The following is a 17,916-nucleotide window of genomic DNA, read 5'->3' on the forward strand; positions in this document are numbered from 1 at the left end:
TCCACTTGTGATGGATATGTCAAACATTTTGGATGAGGTGATAGGTTCCCCGTAGAAACTGTGCAGAGTTAGGTAGGATTCTTGGCCTAAAAACATGTTGATGTGCCCTAGAAAACTGAAGTAAATGAGTGCATGATTAAATCTGTGGTGATTGTTGTCCTCACTTTGAGTCATGGTAGTGGTAATAATTGATAGGAGTGATTTTAAGGCAGAAGAAGTTAATGCTGCCTGCTTGGTGATGTGTTGTCTTTATCATTTTGCATGAGGCTTGTGGATCATATCCACCAGTCATGCCACTCCAGTGCTACTGTATTACCTTTATTTATTCTCTTTGATATCTATTCAGTTCCTACCTTCTCTAAAAAAAACATCTACACGGAACACTCTAGGAGCATAAACAACTACAGAGATAGAAGCCTATATTATCTGTGTTTGAAAAAGAAACTGAGCACTTGAAACCAGCTTTTCTCAGGTTCATCCAAGGGCATTTCCCTCACCTCCATTAACGTATGTCACTTTTAACACGTTTTATAAGACGTATTTTTTAGGTAGCATTTATATTTGTCGTTTGAACCTGCTGGTTTCACTGCATGGGAAAGCAACACTCTCTGAGTATCATCACAAAAGACTCAGCAATATCTGTAATACCAAGCTCTGGGCTTGCTCTTGTACTGCCCAAGCTCTAGGCAGTACATCCCATTCCTAATCTAGCACAGTAAGGACCCCAGTAGCGCTTATTTCTTGTAATGCCTTTAAGGCTTAATCGTTTAACGTAGTAGCAAACAATTGTCCCTATCATTAAATTAAGATCCTGAAAAGCAGGGAGCACCTGTTCATTTTCTTGACCCTTGGGCTAAGTCCATACCATGGGGAACTCTCTGCCCTAAAGAACTTCTCCGGTCAGTATGCTTCCTTCGCTGTGCTAGCTGCAGCACCAGAGACGTGATGTAGCTATGCTGGGAACTAGCTAATCCTCTTAGCTAGCTATAGAGACTGGTCTAGGCAGAACAAGGTGCCACAAGGGCCATGGTTAAACCTCTTTCAATACCAGGACTGTTACTACCTCTGCCCAGATTTCTTAATGTCATGATGTGATCAGAGCTTGCTGCAGAGTGCAAAATTCAGAGCTGGGTTTTGGACCAGATTTTGAATTCTGGGGTTCAGTAAACCCATCAGGGAGTACAACTAGGAATGACAACATTAAGTACAAATTTCAGGTTTGGAATCACATTGTATTATTTGCTCCCAGCAAATTTTGAGGGTCCTTCACTTTTTTTTTCATCAAGTCCAGAAAACTTGTCTAAGTGACCTATCATGCTCTGACTAGAAGTAAATTTATTTCGCCACTGATATCATTTTAACTGAAGTTGTTATGTGGTGTAAACCTTAATTTACCATTTCAATATCTTATAATGAACTAAAATCTAATGAGCTCATTATAGTTACCTCATTGCTGACTTGCACATTTCCACCTTAATGGAACTGCACATTCTGCTTTGCAAATTTGCATCAGTTGCATGAAGAAAACAAAGGATAGAAATGTCATAGAATCCACTGCTTGCACAATATTGTAAATGTAGTTCTTCCTGAAACATCATCTTAGTGTTGCCTGGGGCGATGTTTGCACCATTGAAGTGAATTCAGAAATATTATCTCAGTAAACAGGATGAAGTACACAGAACTTTTTGTACACTCCAGCAGGCGGGGATAATATTTATCTTCTTTATATTTTTTGCCAGGAGAAAATTGGATGTTGGTTTCTCAAGACATCTGTGCTTGATACATTTGTTTCATTAGAAGTTGACTGCAAATCTGTTGTTTTAATGTACCTGTGCCAATTGTTTTTAACAATTTTTAGAGGAACATCCTTTTTTATAGCTCACACAACCATAAAAGAAATGGCTTTGGTTTAGGTTTGAATACTTCTAGAGATGATTGTGGATTTATGCAAGAACCATGTTACCACAGATGTTTTGGGAAGCTTGAGAAAAAAATAAGTATTCTTTACAGCTTTGATAATCACTGGAAGAAGAAATCAGAGAAATTGAAGTCTTTAAAACAGTTTACAAGATAAAAATTCTAAACTTGGTCTATTTTTTAATTTTTGAGACAACATGGTTTTGTTGGAGTAGTTATACAGCATCAAAGCTTTTCCAGAGCTGCTTTAAACACACATTTTTAATGACCTTAGTTCTAGATCTGATTTCTTTTTTTCCTTTGTATAACCAACCCCCAGTATAGAAACTGATCAAACAAGAGACATGTATGTATACATATAATTATAGTTGTGGGCTAAAGTAGTTAAGGCTGTCTGTAAGTACTGAGAATTCAGTGAATGCTGATTTTTCAAAATTTTACACTGGGATAGGGAAGCAATTGCTTGCCCGAAGCAGCAGCCTCTTCTCACACCTCTGCTCTAATTTCTGGGTCATACCATGGAGAGATTACTGGGATTGCTTTCTGATCTCCCCATCTCTGGAAGGTGCATTAGAGTTAAATGGGGCTGAGCAGACTATAGCTGAGCCCCTGAAGACAAACAGAGAGCTAGAGTCAACTGAAGGCATCTTTTCTGATATCCAAGAACAGTGGTTCAGACAATCCCAGGATTCTGTACAGAATTTCAGTCTACAATTTTTTATGCCACGTGTTAAGCAAACAACTTGTTAATCAAAGTTTAAAACAGGGGAGAAAGTAATATAGGTGTGTGTCGGACTACCACACTGGATTTTGCTTTTGTTATGTTCGGTTTTTAGATAGGCTATTTAAAAAATACTGCTTACTTTGGAGTGGATCTCTTGATGCTGCCTTGCTCCAGACCTCTCTTCTCTTTGAGACAAGGGGATAATTAATTGGAATAAGATCTCAGGCCTTAACGCCTTATCTGGTCTGTGGACGACAAAGTGCCATAGTACTGAAAAGTGAGTTAGAATCATTGTAAAGAGGAGAGTGACAGAGTGGAAGAACTTCTCTTCCTAGGTGTCACCGAAAGAGGCACCGTGTGATTTTATCTGCTGATGACAAGCACGCCTATCGCAGAGCACCATGTCAGCCTGATGGGTTGTGGCTTCCTAGTTCGCTCCATGTTAGCCAGCTCTAAGCCAGGTGTAGGAAGCTTTGGTGGCAGGGTATGTTCTTGTGTGTTGGAAAACTCATTTCAAAGGCCTTTGTAATAAGCCTCCTGGTAGTAAACAAGGACTGAAGCAAGATATGTGATTGCACAGACATGTCTTGAAAGTAACTGAGTGGTAGTGTTGTTGGAGGTCTCTTTTGCCTGGAAGTCTGTGCATTACACCTGCCTCTCTTGCCCAGTATAGCACATATAGCACAACAGAAATTTTTCTGCCCCTACAAACTCTCTTTTGCTTTAACTGACTTGGCATCCTGAATAAGTGTTTTAAATCAAATCCCTATGGTTCTTCACGCTGTGCGTGACTGAAATAATGTGAGTTCATTCTGATTCACAATCATATAACAACAGATTACCAAACCAAATGGAATTATGATCAAGTGTTCCTTGTCTTCTTTTATAAAAGGGTTTTTTTCCCCCATTTTGCTGAGTCATTGCCTGCAAAGTTCATGTGGTCTTAAAAATATTTGCTGCTAAAGTACTAGAGCCATGATAATTTTCACATGGGCAGTACTAAAGCCCTGCAGCTGGCCTGCAGCATACAGTGATAACCATTCAGTAACACTACTTCCTTTCATTTATTGTGAAAACTCTGTTTTGCTTGGACAGATGCAATAATTTTGAATCCCTGAACTAACCCTGATGTTTTCAAACTTATGAAATCCATTCTAATTCTTGGTCTGTAGAAACTGAGGTTTAGTTAAGTAATCATTCAAATTCCATGCTTTTTGTGTAAAGATGCTGTTAGACTGTTAACTGCACTTTCCCTCGCTCTTGGTCTTTCTCCCAGTGGAGCTTTTTAGTAGCCTGAATGTTGTTTCTTTTCAGTGGCTTGGTCTGTGGCCAAAAGCAAAGCATGAAATAGATGCAAAATATCCTTTCTCCAGAAAAAACGATGTGTGGGCATTGTCTTATCTGTGCAGCTACGTCTGCAGCTACGAAGCTATGGCAGGAGTTTTGCTTGGTTTCCTATGTCACACTCCTCTGTGGATCACAGGTAGTGGAAGAAACACTGACACTTGTGTATATCTTATGATTTTTCTAATAACAATTGTATAAAAATAAAACTTTTATCCAAAATCCAAATGTAAATTACTTTTAGCATAATAGTGCGTTATTCTGGTTTTACACAATTTTCGTGAAGTACTGTCTTGAAAGACCGCTTTGTAAACTATAAAATGTGAATAATACCTCCAACCCCTTTAAATATTATGGGTATATCTGATAGTCACTTCTGTGTCATTGCTTTATTTTTTGGTTGTCTCTGAAGTGATCAGGCAGTTGGAGTAGATGATAGTTGTAAGTCCCTTCCCTTCCCTTCCCTTCCCTTCCCTTCCCTTCCCTTCCCTTCCCTTCCCTTCCCTTCCCTTCCCTTCCCTTCCCTTCCCTTCCCTTCCCTTCCCTTCCCTTCCCTTCCCTTCCCTTCCCTTCCCTTCCCTTCCCTTCCCTTCCCTTCCCTTCCCTTCCCTTCCCTTCCCTTCCCATTTAGCCAGTCCAATGTAATCACTGAACTGAATTAACATGGAGCATTGGAACATTTCATGATTTATCTGTGGCTGTGCTTGCATGACTCACAGAGCCAAGGTTTCTGATCGCTAGTTCCTGTTTCTACCTAAATAGGCACCTATGTGCACGTGCAGTATTTATCCAAGAGTTTCATAATTACACATTGCTCAGCACGGAAAAGGAGTAATCAAGGGTTGTCCCTATGCTGAATTATATTTACATTCATGATATCTGTGATAGGATAGGGCAGCAAACTTTGAATCTCGGCTCCGGGCTTCTGTAGAAACCATTAACGGGTTGTACATCAGTATACTCTTTAGCACAGAAAAAGGACCTACTTCAAAGGGCTCAGCAGCAAATGACTGACTTATTCGGTAATGTTTGAAAGAGCTGCTGGCTCTCGTCACCGCAGCATGTGGTTTCACACTGCAGTGACAGCCCACACCGTGGTGTGCTGAAGAGGCTGGTGCTGCAGGGAGGTTGTACCAGGAGACAGGCTGAGCTGCCACTGGAGGGCAAAGCAGATGGAAGCCCAAGGTCTCTGCCTCTTCCACCTTCCCACTCCTGCTGTTACTTAGTCCTGTTTTGAGTCAGTACAAGTCCTTGGAATGGGCTCTGCACACCAGTGTGCTTCAAGCTTGCCTCAAATTCAGTCTCAGCGTAATTAGAGTAACAGATTCAGTTTTCTTTTTCCTGTTCATATATGCTTGGGTTTAAACATCTTTTCTCCATAAGGCAGAAAATTCTGCTGCAAAGTTTTCAGGCCCAGCGTGGGTTATTATTTTCTGTGGGATTTTTCCTAGCCTTTGTTCCAAGGCCTGATTCAGCAGAGGTAGCAGAAGGGATCACTCAGCTGCTGCATATCTCTGGGCTCAGTAATCCACATATTGTTTGCAGCATGCGAACCCTACAGTATTACATAGCTTCTTTGCAAGGCAACGCCAGTCATTTGTCTTCACTGTATAGAAAGTTTCCTATTGACTAGGAGGAGATGCTGACAGACAGCCTGGTCTGTTTTGAATCCCATAGGTTACCATTGAAGTGGTGGATGGCCACGACACTGAGGCAGACAAGGACCTGCAGAAAGAAGGCAGCAAGCCTAGCTGGCCAGTCCCATCACCTGACTGGAGAAACTGGTGGCAGAGGTCCTCCACCTTGACTCGCATGAGCAGTGGTGACCAGGACTACAAGTATGACAGCACTACTGAGGACAGCAACTTCCTAAACCCTCTCGGTGGGTGGGATAGTCATGCACCCAGTCACCGGACGTTTGAGTCCAAGGAGCAGCCAGAGTATGGTAAGTTTGCATTCCAAGCCTCTTATGGGCATCTTGGGATTGTAAAAGCGAGTTTGGGGGAAATGAGAATGGTGAGGCATCGCTGACAGTAGGCCAAGCAAAACAGAGTTTTTCAGCATGGGGCTCTTGTTCATCAGCTTTTAAATACAAATCTGTGCAGATGCACAAGCTGGACTGTGGTAGCTGCATTCCACTAGTAAGTCTATAATCTTGAAAATCATACCAGTTATCCCATAAGAGGACCTTTTTTTAGTCCTAAATGTACTTTTTTTAAAAGCAAAGGAAACAAGGTTTTGTATTTATTTTTAGAGTAAGGATAAGTACAAATTTAGAGTTATGTGGTAGTTTGGGAAACTTAATATAATTATTGGGTAAACAAGCAAGATCTAAAACATGGTAGTATTTGGTGGATACACAAATAAGATGAATTATGTTGGTACATGTGTGGGGAGTGGCATATGCAGCAGGAACATTGTGTATTTGCGTGTGTAATACTCTTCCAGATGTGTCATGGCGAAAACAATTGTTTTCAGCTTGTGTGAAACAGTTGCAGAAACTAGAAACAGAGAGGAGCTACAGTTACGCACTGCCCCAACAGGCTGTAGTTATCCACATGGGAATGATTGAGCAAAGGTGAACTACTGTGTGCTCACAGGTAGCTCAGAGCCGTTTGGATTTGAATTTTATATGAATGCAGAAGATTTTTAGTTAGAGCAGGGTTTCAAAGCCACATTACTTTTACCCTGGCGCTTCTGGATTCCATAGATACCGCAAAGTGGCTGTCATGCACTGATCTAGTCTTATTTTTTCTCCTGTTTTGCTTATTTTTAATTCCTAGAGCCTTAACAATAGAGGGAGACTTTTGATGGAACCGTGTACTTAAAACCAACCATATGTATTAAATTTTGTGGCCAGAAGATTAAAGTCTATCCCTTCTTTTTGTACCTGCATTTATTTGTGGGCACATTTTATTGCCAAGAATTCATATATTAGGTAGCTATTCATTTAGATAAAATACAATTGCTTTCACAAATAACCGTGGTAAGAAAAAAATAGTAAGAATTACAAATATAAAAATAAAAAGAACAGATTAAGCTCCAGCTTAAAATCTAATGTGATATGTTTAATAGCAGATACTATAGTGTTTCATAGTGCAGTATATATACTAGGTAGTTAGGCCTAAAAATTGTCCTTGAGCATTCTGCTATACTCCAGAGCACCCTACTAATTGGAAAAGCCTCCTGGCATTCTGACTGACTTAAAATGTTGTGTGCCGTTGGCCCCGGCCACAAGGATGTACCAGCAGATCCTGCCTATATGGGTCTTTTATGCCAGGTCCACCCATGGACGTGTTCACACTTTTCATGGCTCTATCTCCCTTGTCCTGTCCCTGCCAAAAAGAGCCACACGGCTCTGCCTGCCCTTCCTGGGCCTCCAAGGCTGGGCTGTTTGACAAGCATTGCACCTGCTCACCCTCCGTCTCCCTCACCAGCCATGTAGAGACAGAAAAATCAGTGTTGAAAAAGAGCAACTGGGAAGGAGAGCAGAGCCAGGAAAAAAAAGGCAAATCACATTTTCCTAAGACGTCTCAGGCCTCTTCAGACTGCTGTAGTGCTCTCCTGTTGGCAAATCTCTGAATTGTGGGTCTTCGCACACAGACAGTGGCTATGTTCCCACCCACATCACACCATGGGCAGCTGGCACATGGCTTCCCAAATGGCAGCAGCATAAGAAAAGGAGGGAAAGTATATAAGATCCCTGCTATGAGGAACTCACATCTAGGCAGCTTGCTACAAGTGAGATATATAACCATCCCATACTCCTGGCAGTAAATGTTTAATAGCACCCTACAGAGTTGTCATCAGTCATTACATATGGTACAAATCAAGTTACGTGTTCTACTAACCAGCTCAGGAAGCCCAGAGACAGCGCGGTGGAGGGGTGAGGGGAAATTGGGAATCGCGTGTAGCACAGAGGACAGTGAAGGCAGGGATCTGTCCTTGTGTCTTGCCTGTACATACACGATGAGACTATACCCATAGAGCAAGCCAGGATTAGAGTCACTAAACCCAGTTTTGCTTTGCTATCAGTGCCGGTTTAACCCAAATGAGCAAAGGCTACAAGTTATCATCACAAGGTCAGTTAAATATCTCCTCTAGGTTGCAGAGAAATCCATCAAATGAAACTTAATGCATTAAGTTTGTCTCTCTAGCGGGAGATAACACTCGGCTAGGGAGGCCCCTGGGAAGGCAAGAAAACTGGGACTGGTTCATGGACCATTTGGTGGCCTTCACAAGTTGGGATGTGCAACAATTAATTCAGCAAACAAAGGAGTCTGGCTCTAAAGGGTCTAGGAACTTCCAGTGCCCTGAGCCAGGCCATGGCAGTGCAGACTTTTGCCGTTGTCTGTGTACTAGAAGAAAAGAAAGTCGTGTTTCATTTTCAGAAGGCTCTCACTAGTAAACAGTCAGATTTGATGTTATTTAATGATTCACATGAAACACTACAAATTGCATGTTGTTTTGGGTGCAAGATGCATATGCAGTTCCCTGTATTTATGACGGTATTCCTGTAATATGTCTCCTCTTCAAGGGACTGAAAAAACAAATTGCAGTTTTTCATGCATGACCCTCAGCCTCCTGTAGTCCAGTTTTCGTTGTGACCTAAAAACTAGCGAAGTGAGTATTGTTGTGCTGTTGCTGTATGCTTTGAAAAGAAGAAGAAGAAAATTTCATTTATCCTGTGCCTGATTATTCATTGGTCAGAAAACATATTCTCGTATACAAAGAAATTATGTGAATAGATGTGTGCTGTTAGTTCATGACCCAGCTTTGCAGCTGAGGATTCTCAGCTGGCAAAAGGTCAAAAGAGAAAGGAAATATTTTTTCAAATAATGTTGCATGCATTTCCCTGAGGAGCACCAAGTGTGAAAACCATTTAAACAGCAGGCTTATGCCTGGCATTTAGCCCGAGCTTCAGGTAGAGACATCTGGATTCCATTCTTGTTTTGCCTTCTTAATAAAAAACACCACACAGTAGTTTTGGGTAGTCGGAGTTTTGTTTCTTCATTTCCTTCCTCATCTTTGTTCTTACACAGATTATATTGATGGTGAGGGAGACTGGAGCCCATGGTCCCTTTGCAGCGTCACCTGTGGGAGCGGCAATCAGAAGCGGACGAGGTCTTGCGGGTATGCCTGCACTGCCACTGAGTCACGGACCTGCGACCGGCCCAACTGCCCAGGTGCGATCATGTTCCTGTGAACTGGTGGAAGAGAGGAGTGGGGAGAGGCAGTCAAGGGAGGGGAAGGAGAGCCCCCTGAATGTAAAGCCCGGGGCTGGTTTGTTCCCTGCCTAGAGAAGGGTTTCACTGGGAAGAGATACGCTGGTTTTCAAGGCCATTTATGAAATGGCAGGTTCTCTGCTAGTAATGATATGCTGCTAGATGTAGTTTACTATCCCCTGGGACTTAAAAGATGAATACAGGCTTTTTTTTTTGGGTTAGGGCAGTCATTTTAGTGCACAGTATGTTTTGTGTTCCAAAGGATGCAATCTAGTCTCTTGAAACAAATTTGTATTAATTTCAGAATTTCGAAACAGCTGTGCTGACTGTTACCTCAGCAAGCTCACATTCTGTTGTGCAGTGACTGGGCATGCCTTTATTGTGAACCAATAGCTCCCCCCAGGCTTCTCAGTTTTGTGCCTAATGTACACAGAGTTGCTTTAAGACTCCATGTGTATTAATATTAAAAAAAAGTACTTTAAATTTATATAAAAAAATACTCTAAATACCGGCTTTGCGTTTCGCTTCAGTGATTTTGGGTGCTAAGCTACAAAATTTTTTGTCCTAGGAAGTCAATGTTAAGGTGAAAATGTCATCTCTGTTTCATTACACATTGCTTGGTAACTGGAGAATTTAAACCAGCAAGTTTGGCACTGCAACAGCTGTGCACAAGGGGTTGAGGAATGTAAAGTTTTGGCTTGGATATGTTCAGAAAATATGGCCAAGGAGCCTTACCTTAGCTCCTGCTCATTTACAGGCATTATTATTATTTAAATACCAGTAACAGAGGTGTCCTTGCTATGATGCAGTTTTCACTTTGATGAAAGCAGCACTGAGCACTCAAACCTACATAATAAAAACCTAAAGCTGCTATGGAAAACTTTCCCATTACGTTCCTTAAATGCAACTCTGTGTTTGGATTTAGGCAAGTTTGTAATGCAGTGATGCGGTAGTTGCCACAATACATGGGATATGTGCAATTTCAGTGCTCTACAAGGTCAGAGAGAAGCAAAAACACATAATGTTGTGGTACACATTTCACTGAGTTTACTCAATGACTCAGAAAGGCAGAAATTCTTAAGCTGGAGATCAGGGTTTTTTTTATGGGAAGCAAAATGTCAGCAGTGCTGGAGAGAAGACAGAAGCTTCAGTGAGAGAGCTGGAGAGAAGTTTCTCGCTTGCAAATAGGTGTATGCATCCTGAGTAGTTCAGGAGAAAAATGTTTCTTGGATGCTTTCATACATCCTAAAACCTTGATAATAAGGGGTTAATTCCAGAAGAAAGCATGTAGCCCCTGGTTATATTCTCCAGTATTTATTACCAGCTAGCATCAAACAGTGGCAAACTTGAAAGAATATATTATGTCACATAACAGGCCCCCAACGATCAGCAAGCAAAATATACTTACTCATTGAGGCTGTGCTGACAATTTTAAAATGACAAGGGCAAAGCTCAGCTTCTACTGTTTATAATTCCAGCAGTGAATTACTGCCTTGTAATGGGTACTTGGGTATCTATTATTCTGCATCTACTGCTGGAGTTAAGGCAAAACCCTATGATAATTTTATTGAAAAGCTGCCTGAGGCTGTTTGGAAGCTTTGCAAGCCACTATTACGCCCCAGTTCAGGAGATCAGGAGAAAGTTCATTGGCAAGGAGATGGATGGTGAACAGACTTCATGATTAACCATACAGTTATCATATTAAAGAGCTTTCTGCTCTCCTTGGAGGTCTTTAATTCAATGTGTAGGAAAAAAAAATACAAACCCTGTTCAGATGCTTCTCTGAAGAGACATTTGTTTTAGGGCTACACAGTGCAGAAACGCTAGACAGGTCAGTAGGCCAAACTAAAGCAGCAATGAAAGGATATTTATTTCAGTGAGATCAATTAATATATTTTCTGGTAACCCATGTTTCTCTATACTGATAGCAAACACTGAACGGGTGGTTGCTGGCATATCCTGGTATTTTATTTTATTACCTGAATTACTGGGAGATGCTTGCAAGCCTTGTGCCAAAAAGAGGAAGAACAAAATTGCTTTCCTCTCTCATCTCCCTGCAGTGGGTTCATAACTAACCCATCTGTTGCTTAAATACAATCTAAGCACTAAAACTTGAAAATTTTTGACCTTTGGGTTAAGCCAGTGCTGTATCTTCCTAACGCCACAGATTCCTTGGTCATATTATACTTCTAAATGAACAATCCCTCCGGCAACAACTTCAGATTACTTCCCCAGCCTAACAACCGGCAACAACTTCAGATTACTTCCCCAGCCTAACAAAAGTACGTTGCAGAACTGAGGAAGGAGCAGGGGGATGGAGGGAGGAGTTGACTGCATTGTGTTTTAGTAGGTAAACACCATCACCATTAACATGTGTTTGTCTTAGGGATCGAAGATACCTTCCGAACAGCTGCCACAGAAGTGAGCTTGCTTGCAGGAAGTGAAGACTTCAACGCTACCAAACTGTTTGAAGTTGGTGAGCAGCCTAGTCAATCTTTCAGTAATAGATAAGAGTCTTCCTTAGATTTTCCTGTTTTGACTCTCATTGTAGGACTGAGTTTACCATTAAAAGTGTTGGTAAAAATGGCCATTTATAATCTTGCTTAAGTTTATGACCTAAACCTTAGCTTGCTCCTGTCATAGAATCTTTCTCCTCTTAACTTGTAGCACATTTCTGTACCTCTTCTATCCATTATAAAGTGGTGATTCTCTGTCCTAGTTCTGAAAAGAGGTGTAAGGCTGCGCACTAATGGAGGGGAAAATAATCAAACACTGTTTAGCATTTTGCTGAAATAGCCTCAAATGGATAATAAGAGAAAAGCATTTCAGATACAGCTGTCACAATAAAAAATATTTACTATTACTTCTATGAGCATACATAGCTTTTATAACTGTGTGCGCTGCAGTGGGGCTAGCTAAAGCAATTTAATAGGGCATGATTTGATACTCATCTATCTAGAACTCAGCCCAACCTCTACAGAGTTCTGATTTCATGCTGAACTAATTGGATAAATAATGTAATCCAGCACCACCTCCCTCCTATGGTGGCAAAGTGCAGTAGTTAATGACAACTGGGATAGGACTCTTTAAGGAGACAAAAACAGGACGCAGATCACTAAGTAAATATTTTGCAAGGATGTTTGCTGTGAGAGTTTAGGTCCCAGCCTTTGCCTTATTCCAGAGTCCTGTTAAGTAAGTGTGGAGCAACATGTCCAGGGTTTTTCGGAAAGCCTGTAGCATGATACAGACACCTTAAACAATGTTTTATGTAGGAGATGTTTAACTGCTTTCTCCCAAGACCCTTGCAAAACAGTAAAGTGCCAGTATTAAATATGCTGCTAGTCTATAAATCTCTCTAGTCCCAGCTCTAAGTCATGGCTCTGGTGCCATTAGGTCCTGTTAATGTACAGACACTCATGATATTATGTAACATATGCCCTTTTAGAATCTTAATCAACTTTTGGTTGTATTTGTGAGAAGGTAGTTTAGATGTCAGTCTCCATGTTTGAACTACAGCTGCTTGAAATACCCTTTTGGGAAGCTGGAGACCAAATAGGAAAAAAGTATTTGGGCTCAATAATCAACTACAGAAAAAGTAATCCAGGCCCTGCTTGCCTTCTTGGTATTTCTAGTGTCATAATAAACTTAATCCTTCAACATCTGAATCTGCTGTTTTTACAAGGTGTGTAGACAAGGGGTTTAAACTGGAGAATGGCATCAAATTGTTGTGATTTTCCTATTTCAGTTCTGTCGCTTGTAAACCTGTGACAGGGTTTCTTGTGCTGCTGGGATATTGGCAGTAGAATTTGCCAGGTAGAAGAAATGTCAAGGATTCTCACTGGCATAGTGCTGCACTACAAATCAGACTAGCACTGCCTGAGGCCCTAACACCAGTCACACGTGATTTCTTTATCTGACAAGATGGCATATTAACACATTTCAGGCAGTGAGGCAAGCTTTGACTGCCTTTTCTTAAGCAGAGCACTGATGCTGAACTTTACTCATTTGCTATGACTGATCATACGAACTGGGATGCTGCATAATGTATCTTAAGTTTCCATTTCCTGCCCTTAAACAGATACTGATAGCTGTGAAAGATGGATGAGCTGCAAAAGTGAGTTCTTGAAGAAATATATGCACAAAGTGGTCAATGATCTCCCCAGCTGCCCGTGCTCCTACCCTAGAGAAGTTGCATACAGCACTGCTGAAATCCATGATCGAATTAAGAGGAAAAACTTCCGCTGGAAAGATGCAAGTGGTCCGAAGGAAAAACTGGAGATCTATAAGCCCACTGCACGATACTGCATCCGCTCCATGCTCTCTTTGGAAAGCACAACGCTTGCAGCACAGCACTGCTGCTATGATGATAATATGCAGCTGATTACCAGAGGGAAAGGAGCAGGTACGCCAAACCTGATCAGCATTGAATTCTCTGCAGAGCTCCATTACAAAGTGGACATTCTGCCTTGGATTATATGCAAAGGTGACTGGAGTCGATACAACGAAGCACGGCCTCCAAACAATGGGCAGAAGTGTACAGAAAACCCTTCAGACGAAGACTACTACAAGCAATTTCAAGAAGCAAGGGAATACTGAAAAGGTTTTCCTTCTCTTCAGACACAAAATAGCATTCGTTTCCTGGATGCCAAAGAACTGATAATGGCTGCTGCATTGTCTTCTTGATAGAGGTTGATCAGTTTCTTTCTAATGAATGTATATAGTTGTAATATAATAGATAAGTATTTTTCTTAGTGTGTGTAATTTATAAACACATATCTCTCTATCTCACACACACCCGTTTTTACATACAGACTTACATAAAACTTGTCCTGGTAGGATTTTATACTGCAATAACTTCATTTAATAATGTGCCTTTCATTTTATTCCCCAACTATAACATAAGGGGTGGGAGACAGCTGCCATCATCATCAGGCCCCAGGGTCCTAGCTGAGGAGGGCACATATTTAAAAGTTGTTATAAGCAATAGGATTAAAGACTGTACTCTTCCATATGGGAATGGTTTACAAGAGTAATGCACCTACAGCATCAGTTTTCTCTGTAATTGATTTCATGACTAGTCCTGTCTGAGAAAGGAAGAATTTTTTTTTGAAGGGTAGCACTCAAAAGTGAATATAGACAGTTACTGGCAATTTTTTTCTTGCAGTTCTTCATGTATCTTTTAGCTCAGGTCTTTGCAGTCAATCCAGGGTAGGCTTGCAGGGAGACATAACTCTGGTTTTCCTATGGAGCAGAAAAAGTCCTGATACAGTGGTTCTGCAGGTGTTACAAACAACTCACGCTCGGAGACAATTCAGATACAGAGCTACAGCTGTCAGGGCTTACAGTCTTATACTGGGGAGCAGACCTTCAGGACAGCTATCTGTAAGCTAAGCATGGCGTTGGAGGTGTGAGGCCAGAGAAGGAAACCATATCAAAGGAAAAAATAAATTATGCTTACTTCCCAGTTTTTAATATGAAGACTGTTTAGATCTGCTTGTTTCTTTCTTTTAAGAAAAGAAAGAAGTTGGGGTTTTTTTTAAAGAACAAGAAAAGTGGAACACACTGAGATAAAGCATGCAACCAGCCCTTTTTCCCCATCTATCATATGCTGAGTGCACAGTGTCCTACAGAAGAAGCTATTCTTTAAGGAAGCTGTCTAGGAGGAACTATTGGTGAGTTAAAATGTCTTCATTTTTTAAAAAAAAAGCTAGTATTATTTTTGTAAAGTATTTATTAAATTCTAACAATAACTCACACCTGGGATATGTGTCTGACATGTAAGGCTTCTGTAGATGGAACTTGACTGCCAAGAATAAGACTGTGATTAGGCAAAGGTTATATATCCAAATTTTTACATAAGTAATCCTGTAATTCAGCAGCAGATACCTGCATTCTTATGAAAGATAAAAACTGCACCATGGGTAAATAAATACTTACAGTTCCATCCTGTAAAAGGCTGTCACTGCAAGTGAATGTCTTTCTTTGGAAAACTAAGGCTGAATGTCACTAGAGCTTATTTTCGGGTTATATGGTCTGATACGCATATGTGCAATGCATATGGAACCTCACACAGCAGTAAAGCCAGACTTGCACTGTAGTCTTAGCCAAAAGAGGCAAAACAGCTGTGAAAGACAATTCATTTTGCTGTAAATGTACACACATATAACTGTAAGTCTCTGTTGGCCTTTCAGGTGCTGGTTGATTGTGGCTTCCCAGACAGGCCTGTGCACAGCCCCCCAGCATTAACATATGCATAATAAGTCTGGTGAGTTTGGGAAGTGGTAGGTGGTACGAATCGGGGGATTAAAAAGCAGCCTGGACACAGGACACGTACTGTGACCAAACTTCTGGTGATGCGAAGGCTCTCCCCAGATCTGCCAGGCTTATCGGGCAGACTGCAGAGTCTCAGCCCTGTACATAGCTTCAGGTTTCCAAAAACAGTGGTCCAGGCAAAACTGCTGCACATATGCAACAGCAACTGAGGTAACTTCAGCAGCTGGCAGTCTTGGCCGAGTCATTGGATCTTCCCAGATGTAGGCTTGAGTCGGAGATGAGGGGGGACGTGAATGTATTCTAGCACTAGCGGGTAGTAACAAAGCATGGTTAGTTGAGCAAGAGGGTAAACATGGGGATCAGCCCTTCATTTTTATAGAAACCGGGTTTTGTAAATTCTTGCAAGGTCATAAGAAGGAGCCACTAGCTAGTGGAGCCAGTTAAATTGACAGCAGATGGATGAAAGGCCTGAGCAAGTCCAGGATCAGTCACTTAACAGGGAAGAAGGTCTTTTCTGCAATATGGAGTGAAAGCCCTGCTTTTTACTTCAGTTAGCAGTGTAGGGGGAACAGCAGTCTCAGGTTTCTCTGGGAGGGCGATGAGAGGGCAGTCACAATTCTTGAAATATAAAACACATCCTTGCAGTTTATGGATTAGTAAATTATGGTGCTGTTGAGAAATGCTACTACACTATTAATACTGAACGTAACAAAGAAAGTGTCAGGGAAGAGGAAAAAATATTCTAATAAATGAAATGACGCACAAAGTTTCAAGTGTTACCACTCGTAATTTGCCAACGCTAGAAGCTCTGAGGGAGCCTAATAACCACCCATAAGGACCTACCAGGTTTTTGAAAGAATGAGTCTTGGAGCATAGATCAAGAGAGTATTTGCACTTCTGCAGTCTTAAGTAATGGTCTTTGTTAAAAACAAAGTCAGTCCTATTTTGTAATAAATCATGATCAATTCAGGTCTGGGCTGCTTCTTTTTTTACTTTCTATTTTCTTTCCTTTCCAATGACTATTGTATGTCGAATGTATAAGGTGCTGGAGTTTGCCATGGCCAATTTTGTCTCTGTCCTTTAAATATAATTCTTCATATTAGAGTAAGACCCAAGGAAGGCATTGTGACCTTACGTTCTTAGGCATATGTCAGTAGAATAAACTGGTTTTATGTTTCTAGGTCACCAAGGAATGGGCATATTGGAAGACCACCAAAGATATGAGGGAGAGTGAAAGAAGCAGAACTAAACAGGGCTCAGAAAGTCTCCCACCAGTAGCCATCCTGCTTCCCAAAAGGAAACTTAAAATACAGACTTTACAGCAACCTCTCAGTCTCTGAGCAGTTCTGTCTCCCTGTTTCTCATCATCAAAGCCAGGGTAGAGTATTTTCACCTCCTGGCCTTTCATTCCTCTGCACTACCTTTCTCTTGGGCAAGCACAGCTGTTTGGCTGTTTGTGCAGCAAAAGGAACCAGTCAAGTCATCCAAGTTATTTTTAACCCCGATCAATCAACAGATACAGTTTACCACACAGTTTTAGAGCCAAGTTGGCAGGAATGCCTTAAGCTGGCACTGCTGCTGAAGAAGATGTGTGGAGCATTGCCCCAAGGCAGCCATAAATGGATCTGTATGCGTACCTTTGATGGTTAAGAGGATGAGTGGGCCTGGCTTCACATTGCCCAGACAGCTGCTGAGCAGCAAGATTCCACTAACAACCCACAGTGATGCATATGGGTTCTAGGACAATATAGCGAAAAACAAAAACATACACGCATTCACGAATCCCCACAGTCCTGCATTAGTTACCAGCTGCATTTTTCCCCCCTGCTGTGCAAAATGGTTAACACTGTCAACACAAAACATTCTTTCAAAAAATGCTAGTAAGTTCATGGGACCGCCTTTTCCGTAGACAGCGTTTTCATTGAGATTGTAGGGTTGGTTGCAATGAACAACTGAGGCACCTGACACTTTTGATTGAATGGAGTCAGGTGAGTCGAAGGTGGGAGAGAGGAGAAAAGCACCATTTTCCAACTGAAGAATCTGCTGGTAGGAGATTGCAGTGTATGTGTGAGCCATTTAGCAAGAAGATGACCCTGCCAGACCACAGAGGCCTCATGCTGCTCTGTGGTGGCCTTCCTGGACAGCTGTAGGAAGGCAGCAAGGAAGCACCTGCACCTCATGGTGACAGCCTGGGGAAGTGCCTGAGGCTGAGGAACTGCCAGTGCCCCCCTCCTTGTTCCCCTTCCTGCTTTCTCCATCAAGGCATCTCTGGAGCCACCCAGCAGCCGGCATGGCTCACTTCAGAGGGTGGCTGCTGGGTGGCACTGACTTGGCATATGCTCAGCAGCACAGTTCCATGTTCATCCATCATTGGAGAAAATTAGTCACGTTCAGGCTGGACAGACCACACAGAAACCCTTCCCAAAACTGGAG

At 41.7% G+C, this 17,916-nt stretch overlaps 1 protein-coding gene across 7 annotated transcripts in view; it reads left to right on the forward strand.

Annotated features, from left to right (window-relative positions):
- The window catches only part of ISM1 (isthmin 1), a 42,968-nt gene extending 26,147 nt beyond the window's left edge, over nt 1-16,821 (forward strand). Inside the window, exons 4-9 of one of the 7 annotated variants that reach the window (XR_008449335.1) lie at nt 5,663-5,930; nt 9,028-9,171; nt 11,597-11,686; nt 13,289-13,898; nt 15,402-15,475; nt 16,665-16,821. Coding sequence is in view for 2 of the 7 variants with exons in the window: in XM_054063670.1 (XP_053919645.1) it covers nt 5,663-5,930; nt 9,028-9,171; nt 11,597-11,686; nt 13,289-13,806 (1,020 nt within the window). In the remaining 5 variants the exon portion in view is untranslated. Of the gene's footprint in view, nt 1-5,662; nt 5,931-9,027; nt 9,172-11,596; nt 11,687-13,288; nt 16,592-16,664 lie in introns of those variants that run through there. The other 6 variants (XR_008449333.1, XR_008449331.1, XR_008449334.1 and 3 more) reach the window with 6 other exon arrangements.
- The last annotated feature ends 1,095 nt before the right edge of the window (nt 16,822-17,916 follow it).

The sequence above is a fragment of the Cuculus canorus genome, chromosome 3 (assembly GCF_017976375.1).
Source record: "Cuculus canorus isolate bCucCan1 chromosome 3, bCucCan1.pri, whole genome shotgun sequence".
Taxonomy (NCBI): Eukaryota; Metazoa; Chordata; class Aves; order Cuculiformes; family Cuculidae; genus Cuculus; species Cuculus canorus.